Raw genomic sequence first — 16,177 nt, forward strand, 5'->3', positions numbered from 1 at the left:
TTCCGGAGGGTCAGAACATAGTGGAACACATCTCGTGGGGTGGTCTGGGGTGCCGCCTCCCACCCTTCCTTAACCAAGCTGAGGGGACCTCGGACGGGATGTCCATAGAGCAACTCAAACGGGCTGAACCCTAGGGACTTCTGGGGGACCTCTCGGTAAGCGAACAAGAGGCAGGGGAGCAGGACGTCCCACCTACGCCGGAGGGGCTCTTCTAGGCCGGTGATCATCCCTTTCAGAGTCCTGTTAAACCTCTCTACTAGGCCGTTCCCTTGGGGATGGTACGGGGTGGTGAATTTGTAGGACACTCCACATTGTTGCCACAGGGACGTCATGTACTTCGAGATAAAATTAGGGCCGCGGTCGCTCACGACCTCGCGGGGAAAACCTACCCGGGAAAAGATCCCCATCAGGGCCCGGCCCACTATGGGGGCCGTGACGGTGCGTAGGGGGATCGCCTCAGGGTATCGGGTGGCGTGATCCACCAGGACCAGGATGAAACGGTGACCTTGGGAGGTGGGGGGGTCCAGGGGCCCCACGATGTCGATCCCGACTCGTTCAAAGGGGGTACTGACGACCGGGAAGGGTTGGAGGGGAGCCTTGCGCTTCCCCCCACTCTTCCCACTAGCTTGGCACGTGGGACAGGACTTGCAGTGGGCTTCTACAGCTGCTCTCATTCTAGGCCAGTAAAAATGGGTCACGAGACGGCTGTAGGTCTTGTCTTGACCCAGGTGGCCGGCGAGGGGGGATTCTCCTACCATGCCCCGGGTGACCCGGGTGTTGGTCCAGCGGTCTGCTTCCACCGCCAGCTTCCTGGGATCTGTGAGTTTGCTGTCAAGCAGATGCTGGCGTAGTTCCACAAAGCAGTTCGCAGCCAGGTGTTCCCACAACAGGAGGTCGGTGAGTTCCTCAAGGGTGGTGACTTTGCTGCCCTTGACCCACCCATCGAAGGCCCGACTAAAAAAGTTTACATATTCCACCCAGGTGGTGCCCGGGATTTTCCTGCAGTCCCGGAATCGCTGACGGTACATCTCGGGGGTGAGACCGTACCTTGTGAGTAGAGCCTCTTTCATGTGGCTGTACGAGGTCTGCAGAGAGAGGGGTAGGTCGAGCAGGGTGTCTCTTCCTTCGCTCAGAAACCGTCCCCACAACCCTGCCCCCCAGTCCTTCTGCGGGACCCGATGGGAGGTCATGGCGACCTCGTAGGCCCTGAACCATTGCTGAATGTCATCGTTTTTATAATATTCCTTGACCACGTCCTTGGGGATGTGGACCTTCTGCTCCGCTGGGGAGGTCGCCTCTCGGCTTCCCGGGGGCCTCCCTTCCTCACTTCTGGCCTTGAGCTCGATTTCTTTCAAGCTGCGTTCGTGCTCTAGTTGGAGCTTCCTTCCTTCGTGTTCCCGTTGGAGCTTCTTCTCTTCTAGCTCGCCTTGCACGCGCATTTGCTCTACTGCTAGCTTTTTCTCCGCTAACTTTAATTCGCCTTCGATTTTGAGTTTAGCTAACTCGAGTTCGTGATTGCGGCTTCTCTCTCTGTCCGCGAGTTCTTCCGGGGATAGACCCCCGTCTGGTACGATGCCTCGCACCTGATTGCTGCTGCTTTCGCCTTGGGGGGGTTCGGCCTCGTCGGGGCGCTCCCCCGTGTCTTCCGGGCGGGAGGCCCCGGCATCCACCCAGGCTTTCAGTGCTTTCTGCAAATCTTCCTTGGTGTTGAGACTGGTGGTAGCGATTCTAAGTTCTTTGCAGAATTGCTTTAGTTCTTTGTGTGTGTATTCTTCTAGTTGTTCCACCTGGAACACCCTGTTGGCGTTGATTTCTGCGGGGATCATGGCGTTTCCTTCTGCCATCTTTGTTGGTAGTGCGTCCGTCGTTCACAGTACGATCTCTCGGTGATGGGCCCGAATCCCGTCGCTTGCCACCAATGTTAGACGGGGACCTCAGAGGAGCCCGGAAAGGGGGTCCTGACTACCCTGAGACCCACCCTCAAAGTATCGTAGCCGGGCACTGGCGGGAGACGCCTCAGGAGGAGGGATCTCGTATCGAGGATCGTACTTCTGGCACCACACGACACAGAAACACCACACCGTGCGTTCTTAGGAACCAATCTTTATCAAACAGGTTAGCACTGCAAATATGTACAAGGAGAGCGCGGGCTCAATGAGTCTCGGAAGGGATAGGGGGTAGCGGGACAGTCTCTGGCAAAAAGGTTCAAGGCAAGGATGTACCCGGCGCACAGCTCACAATCCTCGAGCTGGGGGGTAGGCTGGTTGTTGTGGGGTCCGGCGGGACCGGTGGAGTCTGTGGAAGCCGCGAGTCACTCAGCGGGCTCAGGTACAAGTTCGGAGGTCTTACGATCTTCAGGGAGCCGCGAGTCACTCAGCAGGCTCAAGTACAAGTTCGGAGGTCTTACGATCTTCAGGGAGCCGCGAGTCACTCAGCAGGCTCAAGTACAAGTTCGGAGGTCTTACGATCTTCAGGGAGCCGCGAGTCACTCAGCAGGGCTCAGGTACAAGTTCGGAGGTCTTACGATCTTCAGGGAGCCGCGAGTCACTCAGCAGGGCTCAGGTACAGTTCGGAGGTCTTACGATCTTCAGGGAGCCGCGAGTCACTCAGCAGGGCTCAGGTGGTTCTAAGTTCCAGGAGCCGCGACCGCGTCAGCAGGCTCTCGTTGTTCCAGCGTCGAATCTGCCGGACAGCCCCAGAGCACCCCTTGTTATAGGTCGACCCCTCTTTGATGTCCGGAGTCTGTGCAGGCAGGGGTCTTGTCACCTGGGGGTCGCTTGTCGGGGTTTCCTGCCATTGTCTTGTGATCTTTTCAGGGCCGGGTCGGGGAGGAGTCCCAGACACCCAGCAGGCGTGGAGCCAGCCCTCAGGGAGGCCGGAGGGTCGATCGAAACCCATCGTCCCAGGGGAGTTCAGAGGTGCGATAGAAACTGCTCCTCCCTCTCTCATCCCCTGGAAGCGTGATGTCCTCCAGCCGGAGTGGCGCCTCTAGGCCCGGGTCGCGCTGGGGCCGGGCGGCCATCTTGGTGCATGAAGTGGGCACGCGGACCCGGGGTGGCCGAAGGGAGAGAGGCCATGGACGAGGATGTCCGGGTCGGGTGCGTGTGTTCTGGTGGAAAGGATCGGTTAGGCCGGGGGGATTGGGGCTGCCGGCACCAGGTCAGGTGGTGTGGGGGCCAGTAGAGCCATGTTACGAGGCCGGGTCCAATACTATGGGCTTGTTGGTCCTTTAAGGATAGGGCTTTACGATACGTGATGGAGGGATGTGAGGTAATATCGTGTCCAATCACCTGATCAGCTTTTAAAATTTTCCAGTGTTTGGAATTTGTCTTGCTGCTGTGTACCTCGTATTGTATGTAGTGATGAACCTTACGGTAATATCAAGTCCCTCCTTTGGTGTCTCTGATTTAAAAGTTGTTTATTCATGTTCTGGGTTCTCGCTTGGCTGCTGGCCACATACTTTTTTCTTCCTTCTCCTACACTTCTTGGCTATCCCTTTTCCTACGTGTCCGTAGCATTTCACCATAGGGGATACTTTCTATCAGTTTCTGTGGAGGCAGGCTATTCACAACGCCCTGCTTTTTCCTTTCTATGTAGGCTTGTGACCATGTGTGCTTCTCTAGCTCAGTATGGATAGCCAGGTCATTTATAGATTTATTTCTGATCTAATGAGTGAATTTTAGGTTGAGATCAGTTTTTGTCAATCTTTGGATTAATCTTTTAGACATTTCCCTACTTCCGTCCCACAACAGGGTATGGTCGTCTATATCCCCGACCCAAATCAGCACATGGTTTGTCATGTTCTCATTTTGTGATGTCCAGACCACCTGTTATGTGCCCGGGTTAGGCCCATGTAGCGAAGTGGCTAATTTCTTACATTGATCTATTTTTTACAGTAACATTTCTGCTGTGACTTTTTCCACATATTTGCATGCACGACACTGTTGGATTAGTTTCTCTGAAACTACTTTGTTTACACATCTAGCCTCGCACAACATTATCATGATGCCTCGAACACCATGTACAAGGCCTCTTGACCCACTATGTACAAATGTCATCTCTATCTTCATCCACGTGATGACAGGGCTATCTTCATATCTATAACATCGACTAATCTATATGTACATCACAAATATGCTTTCTATTATAAATAATGAGCATCCCAATAGATTAGTAGAGGAGGCACTCCAGCTGACACCGAGGGTCCGTGCAGGCTGAGACTTCACTATGCAGCGGTCTAGCATCTTTGTGAGGGGGTGTTCAGTTTGTAACCAATACAGGGCCTACATTCTCTCCTGTCATGTTATGGTGTGGGATTGTCCCTTAGTGGGGAGTCTTGGCTTCACACCCACACACACTCTAGGTACACGCAGAGTAGGGAGTGCATAGTAGGAGTACGCCTCATTACTGCCTTGTTTATAGGCCTGCACCATGGTAGAACTATATCTACTATTTACGTGCTTGTAATCACCTTCATCTGCTTCGGTCTACTGATTATCGCAGCGCGTATTCTATGACCCTTCTCGCAGGCAGGTCGCTCCACACGCAGCTGCACTGTCCTGGTGGTATTTATCCCCTAACTGTATTTGCCTGTTTTTGTCTCCCTGATTGCGCTTCCCCCAATTACTTTGTTCTCTGTTTGCCACTGCCTGCTTGTCTCTCCCTGATTGCGCTTCCCTAACTTTTTTTCTTCCTCTGATTGTCATTGTTATTGCCTGTTTCTTTTTAACCCCCTGACCGCATCTCCCTCTGTTTATTTCTGTCCCCCCCGCGATTTTCTGTGTCCCGCTTGCATTCTGTACCCCACCCGGCTGTCCTCCACCCGTTTTTCCCGCTGCTGCGTCCCTGCGGCCCCGCCCCCTGCTCGCCCATTCACCACCCCGCTCCCGCCTCCCAGCTGCTCCTCCCTCCCACCTCCCCTTATATGGAGGCCACGCAGCAGTGAAAAGAGCGACCTTTGACCCTGCTCGCAGGCAGGTCGCTCCCCACGCTGCTTCACTGCCCTGGTGGTATTTGTCCCCTAACTGTATTTGCCTGTTTTTGTCTCCCTGATTGCGCTTCCCCCAATTACTTCGTTCTCTGTTTGCCACTGCCTGCTTGTTTCTCCCTCATTGCGCTTCCCTTACTTTTTTTCTTCCTCTGATTGTCATTGTCATTGCCTGTTTCTTTTTCCCCCCCTGACCGCATCTCCCTCTGTTTACTTCTGTCCCCCCGCCATTTTCTGTGTTCTGCTTGCATTCTGTACCCCCCCGCCGTCCTCCACCCGTTTTTTCCTGCCGCTGCGTCCCTGCGGCCCGCCTCCGCTGCTCGCCCATTCACTACCCCGTTCCCCAGCTGCTCTTGCCTCCCACCTCCCCTTATATGGAGGGCACGCAGCGGGCGCGCCGGAGGCAAGCGTGTCTGCGCCTGTCCGTGCCTGGACAGCGCCCATCACCAGGGCCCCTGGCCCCCAACTCCGCTACGACTCCAGCACACTCGACGCCAGACGATCACGCACCTGCTGCCTGGCCTGGCCGCCCCAACTTCCTCCGATGCTTCCTGCTCAACATCCGCTCCACCCGCAAACACGCTGTCGAACTCTGGGAACTACTCAACACCAACGCCCCAGACGTCGCCTTCCTGACGGAGACCTGGCTGACCCCCTCCTCGGCACCCGACATCGCCATAGCCATCCCGGAAGGCTACAAGAGCACCTGCAAGGACCACACCAACGCAGTAAGAGGAGGAATTGCCATCGTCCACAGAAACACTCTCAAAATCTCAACAGACACCGACAACACCCTCAGCACCGCCGAACACCTGCACTTCCAGATCCACACCCAATACCACCCTCAGAGGCACCCTCGTCTACAGACCCCCCAGACCCCGACCGCAGTTCTGCGACTCCATCGCCGACTTCATCAGCACACACGCCCTCACCTCCACACACTACATGCTCCTCGGGGACCTGAACTTCCACCTCGAGAACAACAACGACCCCAACTTTTCCACCCTGATCGACAACCTCGCATCCACTTCACCTTCCGGAAACCCACCACTGCACCCAGCAGATGCCTCGCCGCCGCTGGAGCAAGGTCACCGAGGACCAGCTAACCACCGCCCTCGCCTAGAACCCACCCGCAGACCCGACCGACCCCCGACGCCGCAGCCTCAGACAATGGATTGACGACTGCGCCAACACCCTCGCCCCACTCAAGAAGCGCCCCCAACACCCACACCAGCAAGAGAGCCAGCTGGTTCACCGAAGACCTCCAGGCCTCCAAGCGAACCTGTCGAAAACTAAAAAAAAAAAAATGGATCCTCGAACGAACACCGGAAAGCTACACAGCCCACAAGAACTCCACCCGCAGACACCATCACCTCATCAGATCCGCCAAAAGGACCTCCTTCAAAAACAGCCTAGACAACAACGCACACAACAACAAAGAGCTCTTCAGCATCGTGAAGGAACTCTCCAAACCCAGCTCCAACACCAATGACATCCCACCGTCACAAGACCTGTACGACTCGCTGGCCACCTTCTTCCATCGCAAGATCGCTGACATCGACAACAGCTGTGACGCCATCACCACCCCGCATACCACCGAGACCTCCGCCCCCACGATCACCACCCGCACCAACCACCTGCTCGCTTGGACCAACATCAACGACAACAAGATCATGAACACTGTCCACTCCGGATCCCTGGAAGACCCCTGCCCACACCACATCTTCAACAAAGCCAGCAGCACCCTCGCACCCCATCTCTGGAAAACCATCAACATCATCTTCGAGACAGCGACCTTCCCGGAGAGCTGGAAGCATGCAGAGATCAACGCCTTACTCCAGAAACCCATGGCGGACCCCAAGGACCTCAAGAACTTCCGACCCATCTCCCTGCTCCCGATCCCGGCGAAGGTCATCGAAAAGGCCGTCAACAAACAACTGACCAGCTTCCTCAAGGAGAACAGCATCCTGGACCCGTCCCAGTCCGAGTTCCGCAGCAACCACAGCACCGAAACCACCCCCATCGCCGCCACCGACATCAGGACCCTGCTGGACAACGGAGAAACCGCCGCCTTCAACACGGTCTGCCACCGCACACTACGAACACGCCTCCACAACAGTGGAATCCAAGAGAAGGCCCTGGACTGGACCACCTCCTTCATCTCCGGCAGAACTTGGACCGTCCGCCTCCCCCGCTCCAAAGCCACCGAGATCATCTGCGGCGTACCCCAAGGCTCATCCCTCACCCCAACGTTGTTCAATGTCTACATGGCACCACTCGTCCACGTCGCATGAAGGCACGACCTCATCATCATCTCCTACGCCGACGACACCCAGCTGATCCTTTCCCTCACCAAAGACCCCCACACCGCCAAAACCAACCTTCACGAGGGTATGACTGCGGTCGCCACCTGGATGAGAAACAACCCACTGAAGCTGAACTCTGACAAGACGGAGGTCCTCATCCTTGGATCCACCCCCTCGGCCTGGGACTGGTGGCCGATTGAACTAGGAGCACCCCCCACACCCACCGACCACGCACGCAACCTTGGGGTCATCCTCGACTCTACCCTCTCCATGACGAAACAAGTCAACGCCGTCTCCTCATCCTGCTTCAACACCCTCCGAATGCTCCGCAGGATCTTCAAGTGGATCGCCACCAAAACGAGAAGAACGGTCACCCAGGCCCTCGTCACCAGCAGGCTGGACTACGGAAACACCCTCTACGCAGGAACGTCGGCCAAGCTCCTGAGACAATTGCAACGCATCTAGAACACCTCGGCATGTCTGATCCTCGACATCCTCCGCCACAGCCACATCTCACCCCACCTGAGAGACCTGCACTGGCTCCCCATCAACAAGAGGATAACGTTCAAGCTCCTCATTCACACACACAAAGTTCTCCACAACACCGGCCTAGCATACCTCAACAGACGACTCACATGCCTCACCCTCGCAACAGTCCCCCGCATCCGAAGAACGACCGCTGGCGGCAGATCTTTCTCCCACCTCGCCGCCAAGACCTGGAACACCTTCCCCACCATCCTATGGCAGACCCAAGACCTACTGACCTTCAGAAGACTCCTCAAGACCTGGCTCTTTGATCAGTAGCAGCGCCCCACCCCACCCTAGCGCCTTGAGACCCTCACGGGTATGTAGTTCGCTTTACAAGTGTCTTGATTGATTGATTGATCCCTTGCTCTGCAAATGCTCCACAATCCTGTCTAACTGAGTCTTCACTTGTTCTTGTGTCTCTCCCTGTATAATCACATCATTAATGAAATGACAGGGGGCGTGGTCAAGATGGCAACCGTGTAGGACGTGCCTACCCGTCGCTCCTGCTCCTGACTTAGGCCCGGGACCATTAGCTCTGCCAAAATCACCCCAAACCCCCCGGTTGGCACCTTAGCACCCACCTCGGGGCAGCGGGAGTCCCTGGACCCTCGAAGCCGCCCCTAAAAACACAGCAGTGACCGAAAGAGAAGAGAGCCGCGCTGAGCAGGCCGAGGTGGTGGTGGTTGACATGGGTGGCTGAGGAGCTCGGGTGCGGGGCCGTCCCTGCGCGCTGCGGGGGCTGCCGCGTCCCAAGACTGGAGGTGAGCTGCGGAGGAGCAGAGCCCAGAGGGGGCGTCCCCGGGCCCACGGCAGCTGCCCCTGCGGTGCAGACGAACACCAGAGTCGGGCGAGGCAGGAGGACCGAGCGGAATGGTGGGCCGGCCCCCCCTCACAGGAACCCAGCAAAAACGGCCAGCCACCCATCGTGAACAGGCCCCGATGCAAGAGCCGGATGGGGCCCCCCCCGCCACGCCGCTGATCGCACTGAAATTAGCCTTCCCTCTTCCCCCACCAAGGCTGATGGCGGACCTGCCAGTGATATTGCTGGGGCCAGATATTAGAGACTGTTGGTGGTGCTCATCTCCCTGCTGAATCCAGTCGGGAGAGAGCCCCGAGACTGCGACGTCTGGCCGGCGCGCACCCGCCACGGCGGTGGCCACAATGAGGAAGTGAGCAGACTTGGAGCGAGCCCTGACTGTTGCGGGGGTAGCGCGACCACCATAGCTGGCCCTGGGCCGGCGGAGAGCGGGGACAGCGAGTCTGAAGGCGCCGCCAAGTGACCATTCTCAATCACCCACCCGCATCGCCTGGGAGACACCGCGGGGTGCATGGAACTCTGATTGGGGGCCTATCTGGAGCCGTGTAGGCAGCGGCCGGGTGAGAACCCCTGGGGAAGATGAGAAGCTCGTAGGCAGGAGCAGAGGCCTCTCTGAGACGGACGTAAGGAGTATATAGCGCGCCTCCCGGCTGACACAGCGACGAGACGGTGCAAACAGCTGCCGCGTTCAAGGCCCTGAGCGCGGCTCCGCCAACGCAGTCCAGCAGAGACTCTCCTCCTCCCAACCATTCTCGCTGTGGAGACATGGGGACACGGGTGGGCCCTCTACCCAGCAGCTGCCTTGACGCCCAGAGTCCTGCAGCTGTGTGGGAGCTCCACAGAGAGGGGGGACACCTGAAGCCACGCTCTGAGACCACACAGTGTGGTATTGAAGTACTGAGGACACTAGAAACGACACAGGTGCGACAGTTCACTGGCACGAATGGGATCCTGAGCCTGGCCGTGCTTCGCAGGCGATGTTGGAGCCTTGGAATGGTGGCCGGCTTGCGCTGTCTAGAGCCGGAGGCAGAGCTTCGTTCATCCTTGCAAGAGAAAGCTATGGGCGGACGAGCCCTACGTCAACCAACACAGCGTGTCGAGGTCGCCTGCCTGCGACAAGATGGCAGCCGCCGCCAAACAACGAAAGGAGAGGTCAGTGAAGGAGCTCCTTCTTAAACCGCAGTCAGGAGGGCCTGAGACACCCAGGACGAAGGGGTTTTCCCCCGACAACTCAGTCAGGGTGACATCGATGGGCGAGTCACGCGGGGCATCCTCGAGACCCTATTCGCCACTCTCACTGGGAAATTCCACACGATGAAAAAGGAACTGACTGCTGAGCTCCGCGAGCTGCAAAGGGACATTGATTCAGTAGGGGATCGTGTGGACGACCTGGAGACACGAACAGCAGCCAGGGACGAAGAGTTGACTCACCTTCAGCAAGAAGTATTAAACCTACGGGAACAGCAACTTGACCTCCAGGCCCATGCGGAAGATTTGGAGAACCGTTCCCGACGGAACAACATCAGGATCCAGGCGGTTGCACAGGGCCTGGAGGGGGAAAATCTTCAGAGTTTTGTCGAGGACCTTTTCCGGCACATCCTGGGAGCCCCTCCGGAGCACCGAATCAAGCTAGACCGGACACATCGGGTCGGGTCCAAACGACCAGCCACGGGCCTGCCTCCAGACATCTTGACCTGTGTCCATAATTTTCAGCTCAAAGAGCCTATCTTTTGAGAAGCCCGAGCTAAACACTCCCTTGAGTACCGATCCTGCAGGCCTCTCCTATTTCAGGACTTGGCGGCCTCTACCCTGCAGAAAAGGCGGGAGTTTTGGCCCGTCACAGAGTTTCTCCACTCCAACGGGGTCCCCTACTCTTGGGGACACCCATTCAGGATTATTTTTAAATGGGAGGGCAAGCTGCGGCAGGTGCGTTCTCTCCAGGAGGCGGCGTCCCTCATGCACCTGCCGGGCGCGGACGGCACTGCGCCAGAGAGAGAAGCATCTCCAGGCACACACAACAATGCAGCAAGACGGCAGTGAGTGGGGAGGTTATTATCGATTTTTAAATAGAAGCATGTGGTTCTGTGCATCCTTTCATAAAATATTTCTCTGGTGACATCAATGCAAGGAAGAAGCCCAGATGTGCTTAATTGTTCTAAGCATATTAGTAACTCAATCTTTCCTTTGACCTTACAGATTCTTTTAAGCTATTGTACAACCTGTGATGTGCCACAGCAAGCTGCAAATGGAAAATGTTACTCTCTTGCAAATACTATCAGCTTGTCATGTATTTGTCATGTTGCAGGCTCACATGCATCACCCACTTGCCGTATGGTTGGAAAGTATATAGTTTGCTCAGTTTAAGCAGTTTATTTTTTTGATTTTACACATATAAGCAGGCAAACGTACTCCGATGGAGAAAAAAACACAATAATTTAAATTGGATTCTGCGCGCTGAAGCATTATGCCTTTCAGCTATGGGATTACGAGTCGTTCTCCAGATCAAAACTCGATCTTTAAATTAGATTTTTTTTAATAGTCGGAACCCAACCCATGAGACCTGCAGTACAAGCAACAAATGATTGGTTACAGGTAGTAAAACATTTTTCCTTACTAGATATTACTGTCCATGTTTCACATAATATAACATGCATTTTTTTCAAGAAATATTTCCCATGTATAATTTTCAGTGTCCTTTTCATTCTGCAGCACGGCAGTCGCAGACAGAAAGTATGAATGGGGAGGAGAAACTGAAAGCTTCTGGAGGAAGGAAGAATTTTGCTTATAAAATGAATGCAAGAAAACACCAAGGAATACACAGGAGTGAGAATTTTAACAATAAAACACTACATGCAAGGCACAAAAGAATACGCACCGGCCTAAGAGCTTATGACTGTGCTGAGCGTAAGAAGACATTTACTGGAAAGACGCATCTTTTAATGCACGAACAAACACACGCAGAACGGTATCCCTACACGGAGCATGAAATGAGGTTTGCTGATAAGGCAACACATGAAAAAACTCACAGTGGAGAGCGGCCCTTTCACTGCAATATCTGTGAGAAAACATTTACTCAAAAGGGAAATCTTCTACAACATCAAAGAATACACACAGGAGAGAAGCCTCATCATTGCAATGTGTGTGCCAAGAGGTTTTCTCAGAAGGCGACCCTTGTACGGCATCAAAGCGTACACACAGGAGAGAAACCTTATCACTGCAATGTGTGTGCCAAGGGGTTTACTCTTAAGGCAGCCCTTGTACGGCATCAACAAACTCACACAGGAGAGAGGCCTTATCACTGCACTGTGTGTTCCAAGCGCTTTGCTCTTAAGGAAACCCTTGTGCGGCATCAAAGTGTACACACAGGAGAGAGGCCTTATCACTGCACTGTGTGTTCCAAATCCTTTTCTCAGAAAACAAACCTTGTACTGCATCAACGAACTCACACAGGAGAGCGGCCTTATCACTGCACTGTGTGTTCCAAGGGGTTTGCTCATCAGGGAAACCTTGTACTGCATCAAAGAACTCACACAGGAGAGCGGCCTTATCACTGCACAGTGTGTTCCAGGGGGTTTACTCTTAAGGCAGCCCTTGTACGCCATCAAGTCACACACACAGGACAGAAGCTTTATCACTGCACTGTGTGTAGCAAGAGCTTTGATCTTAAGGCAAGCCTTGTACGCCATCAAAGAACACACCAGCGACGGCCATGACGCTGCAGGGGATACGGAAACTGCTATCAACAAAAGGTGCTGCTTAGCAACCTCAAGTAACACATACAAGATGGAAGCTTTCTCAAAGCACTGCCAAAAAACCTTCTAACAATCCTTCCGGGCTGAGGTCCTCCCTTTCCTCTGAATGTCAGAAGAGCTTTGAGTGAAAGGACAACCTCTAGCGTTCGCAGAGTCTCCAAACAGAATGTCGGTTCTTCAACTTCAGTAACTTCAGTAACTTCACTTCACTTCACCAAGCAACGAACTTCAGAGAGAGCTGCTTCACTGCGAATTAAACCTTTCAGACTCTCATGCAGTGTTGATGACATTTTACCAAGTGTGGATCATAAACTATCTTGATAGACATAACTTCTAGGATTCAACAAAAAATTATTGAAGGACCTGGGCAAATTGGAAAAAGAAACTAGGAGAAGAAATAGGAATCGATAACTACTTGAGGACAAAAAATATGAACTCCTTTCATCACTAAAGCAGGAACATCCACTCCCTATCAGTATCTTCAGACCGGTCGTGTAAATATTCTGTACAACCCATCTAGGCTAAGAGATCAAAAGGGGATTCATGGCTGTCCAGATTCTAACAACATACAAAGGTGGCACCGCCCATTATAATTCTGCAGTTTCAACTGCCAAACTGTTACACAATTCATAATGTTTTGAGACGGTTTATTCTGGTGAGAATTAAATACCCAAAAACTAACTTTCACATACATTATAAAACAAAGCAGATTGTCTGATAAAGACACTGTAAGGAGTATTTCATTGCACGCTGTGATGTGTTTTGTGAGATCAGTTGTGGTCCTGTTCTAGTGTGAGGGGTGAGATTGACTACTAGACAAAGGACACTGTCACAGTGAGCTGTTTGCCAAGAATGACTTATTTTATGCAATAAACCTTTGATAATAAACCAATCTGCCTGCCATGTGGCGTTGAGACGTGAGATACTTCAAACTCATCAGGGCGTTCAGAGTGTCTGTTTTCTATCTTGGTGATTAGTCTGTCGGAAGAGGGTGGGTAGGAACGTACGCTACCCTGCAGCCCTTCTACCAGGAGTCCCTCAGATGTGAGGCATTCCAGTGTGTAGTTAGCACCATCACTGTGTTTTTTAGATTAGTGTAAGCGTTACAAGTACTCCACGCACTCAATGCCGTACGATCATGCACCTGCTGCCTGGCCGCCCCAAAGCGCACCCAAGGACCCTACTCCTGCCGGAACTGCAGCTTCACCAGCATCCGAACTGCCAACCCACCGACCAGGAAAGAACCCAACTACCTCAGATGCATTCTTCTAAACACCCGCTCCGCCCACAAACACACCGTTGAACTCTGGGACCTACTCGACTCCACCTTCCCAGACGTCGCCTTCCTGACGGAGACCTGGGTGAACCCCTCCTCTGCACCCGACATCGCTATAGCCGTCCTGGAAGGCTACAAGATCACCCGCAGGGACCACATCAACGGAGTAGGAGGAGGAATCGCCATTGTCCACAGGAACACTCTGTCTCGACCAACTCCGACGACCCCCTCAGCACCGCCGAACACCTGCACTTCCAGATCCACACCGACCCCAACACCACCCTCAGAGGAACCCTCGTCTACAGACCCCCTTGACCCCGACCACAGTCCAGCGACTCCATCGCCGACTTCGTCATCACACACGCCCTCACCTCCACGGATTACATCCTCCTCGGGGACCTGAACTTCCACCTTGAGAACAACAACGACACCAACTCCACCACCCTGATAGACAACCTTGCCAACCTCTGACTCGGACATCTCGTCACAACACCCACCCACTCCGCCGGCCACATGCTTGACCCCATCTTCACTGCAAGCCCCAACGTCTCCTTCAACCACACCACTGAACTCCACTGGACCGACCATCGCTGCATCCACTTCACCGTCCGAAAACCCACAACCGCACCCAGATGCCTCGACGCTGCTGGAGGAAAGTCATCGAAGACCAGCTATCCACCACCCTCGCCCAGAGCCCACCCACCGACCCCGCTGCCCGCAACCTCAGACAGTGGATCGACGACTGCACCAACACCCTCGCCAGCTCAAGAAACCCTCCAACAGTCACACCAGCAAGAAAGCCAGCTGGTTCACTGAAGACCTCCAGGCCTCCAAGCAAACCTGCCGAAAGATCGAGATGAACTGGCTCCGTGAACGAACACCGGACAGCTACGCAGCTCACAAGCACGGCACCCACAGACACCATCATCTCATCAGATCCACCAAAAGGGCCTCCTTCAAAGACCGCTCAGAAAACAACGCACACAACAGCAAAGAGCTCTTCAACATCGTGAAGGAACTCTCCAACCCCAGCTCCAACACCAACGACATCCCACCTTCGCAAGACCTGTGCGACTCGCTGGCCACCTTCTTCCAACGCAAGATCGCAGACATCCACGACAGCTTCAAAGCCACGACCGCCCCGACAACCACCGAGACCTCCGCCCTCGCGACCACCATCCGCACCAACCACCTGCTCTCCTGGACCAACATCAACGACGACGACACCATCAAGACCATGATCACCATCCACTCTGGATCTCCGTCAGACCCATGCCCACACCACATCTTCAACAAAGCCAGCACCACCATCACACCCCATCTCCGGAAAGTCATCAACATCTCCTTCGAGACAGCAACCTTCCCGGAGAGCTGGAAGCACGCCGAGATAAACGCCTTACTCAAGAAACCCAAGGCGGACCACAAAGACCTCAAGAACGTCCGGCCCATCCCCCTGCTTCCGTTCCCGGCGAAAGGTCATCGAGAAGACCGTCAACAAACAACTGACCCGCTACCTCAAGGAGAACAGCATCCTGGACCCATCCCAGTCCGGGTTCCGCAGCAAACACAGCACCGAAAGTGCCCTCATCACTGCCACCGATGACATCAGGACCCTGCTAGACAACGGAGAAACCGCGGCCCTCATCCTCCTGGACCTATCAGCCGCCTTCGACATGGTCTGCCACTGCACACTACGAACACACCTTCACGATGCCGGGATCCAAGAGAAAGCCCTGGACTGGACCACCTCTTTCCTCTCCGGCAGAACACAGAGCGTCCTCCTTCCCCCCTTCCGCTCCGAAGCCACTGAGATCACCTGCGGCGTACCCCAGGGTTCCTCCCTTAGCCCAACGCTGTTTAAATCTACATGGCACCACTCGCCCACGTTGCCAGACTGCACGACCTCAACATCATCTCCTACCCAGCTGATCCTCTCCCTCACCAAGGACCCCCACTCCTCCAAAACCAACCTCCATGAAGGAATGAAGGCCATCACCGAATGGATGAGGAACAGCCGACTGAAGCTGAACTCTGACAAGACGGAGGTCCTCATCCTTGGATCCACCCCTTTGGCCTGGGACGACTCCTGGTGGCCGACCACATTGGGAACAGCTCCAACACCCACCGACCACGCACGCAACCTAGGGGTCATCCTCGACTCCACCCTCTCCATGACTAAGCAGGTCAACTCCGTCTCTTCCTCCTGCTTGAACACCCTCCGTATGCTCCGCAGGATCTACAAGTGGATCCCCACCGAAACAAGAAGAACTGTCACCCAGGCTCTTGTCAGCAGCAGCTTGGACTATGGAAACGTCCTCTATGCAGGAGCCTCGGACAAACTCCTGAAACGGCTTCCACGCATCCAGAACGCCTCTGCACGCCTGATCCTTGACATCCCTCGCCGCAGCCACATCACACCCCACCTGAGAGACCTGCACTGGCTCCCTGTCAACAAGAGGATCACCTTCAAGCTCCTCACCCAAGCACACAAGGCACTCCACAACACTGGAC

General features: G+C 54.5%; 2 protein-coding genes across 4 annotated transcripts in view; one reads left to right on the plus strand and one right to left on the minus strand.

Annotated features, from left to right (window-relative positions):
* The window catches only part of LOC146839297 (uncharacterized), a 153,524-nt gene extending 140,242 nt beyond the window's left edge, over positions 1 to 13,282 (plus strand). For all 3 annotated transcript variants that reach the window (XM_085651323.1, XM_085651324.1, XM_085651325.1), the window contains one exon: positions 11,348 to 13,282. In XM_085651323.1, the coding sequence (XP_085507449.1) occupies positions 11,348 to 12,351 (1,004 nt within the window). In that variant the 3' untranslated portion in view covers positions 12,352 to 13,282. The remainder of the gene's footprint in view (positions 1 to 11,347) is intronic.
* LOC146839296 (uncharacterized) overlaps positions 1 to 16,177 on the minus strand; it is a 400,042-nt gene that overhangs the window by 270,756 nt on the left and 113,109 nt on the right. The gene's annotated exons all lie outside the window — the stretch shown is intronic.

The sequence above is a fragment of the Triturus cristatus genome, chromosome 4_1 (genome assembly GCF_964204655.1).
Source record: "Triturus cristatus chromosome 4_1, aTriCri1.1, whole genome shotgun sequence".
NCBI lineage: Eukaryota > Metazoa > Chordata > Amphibia > Caudata > Salamandridae > Triturus > Triturus cristatus.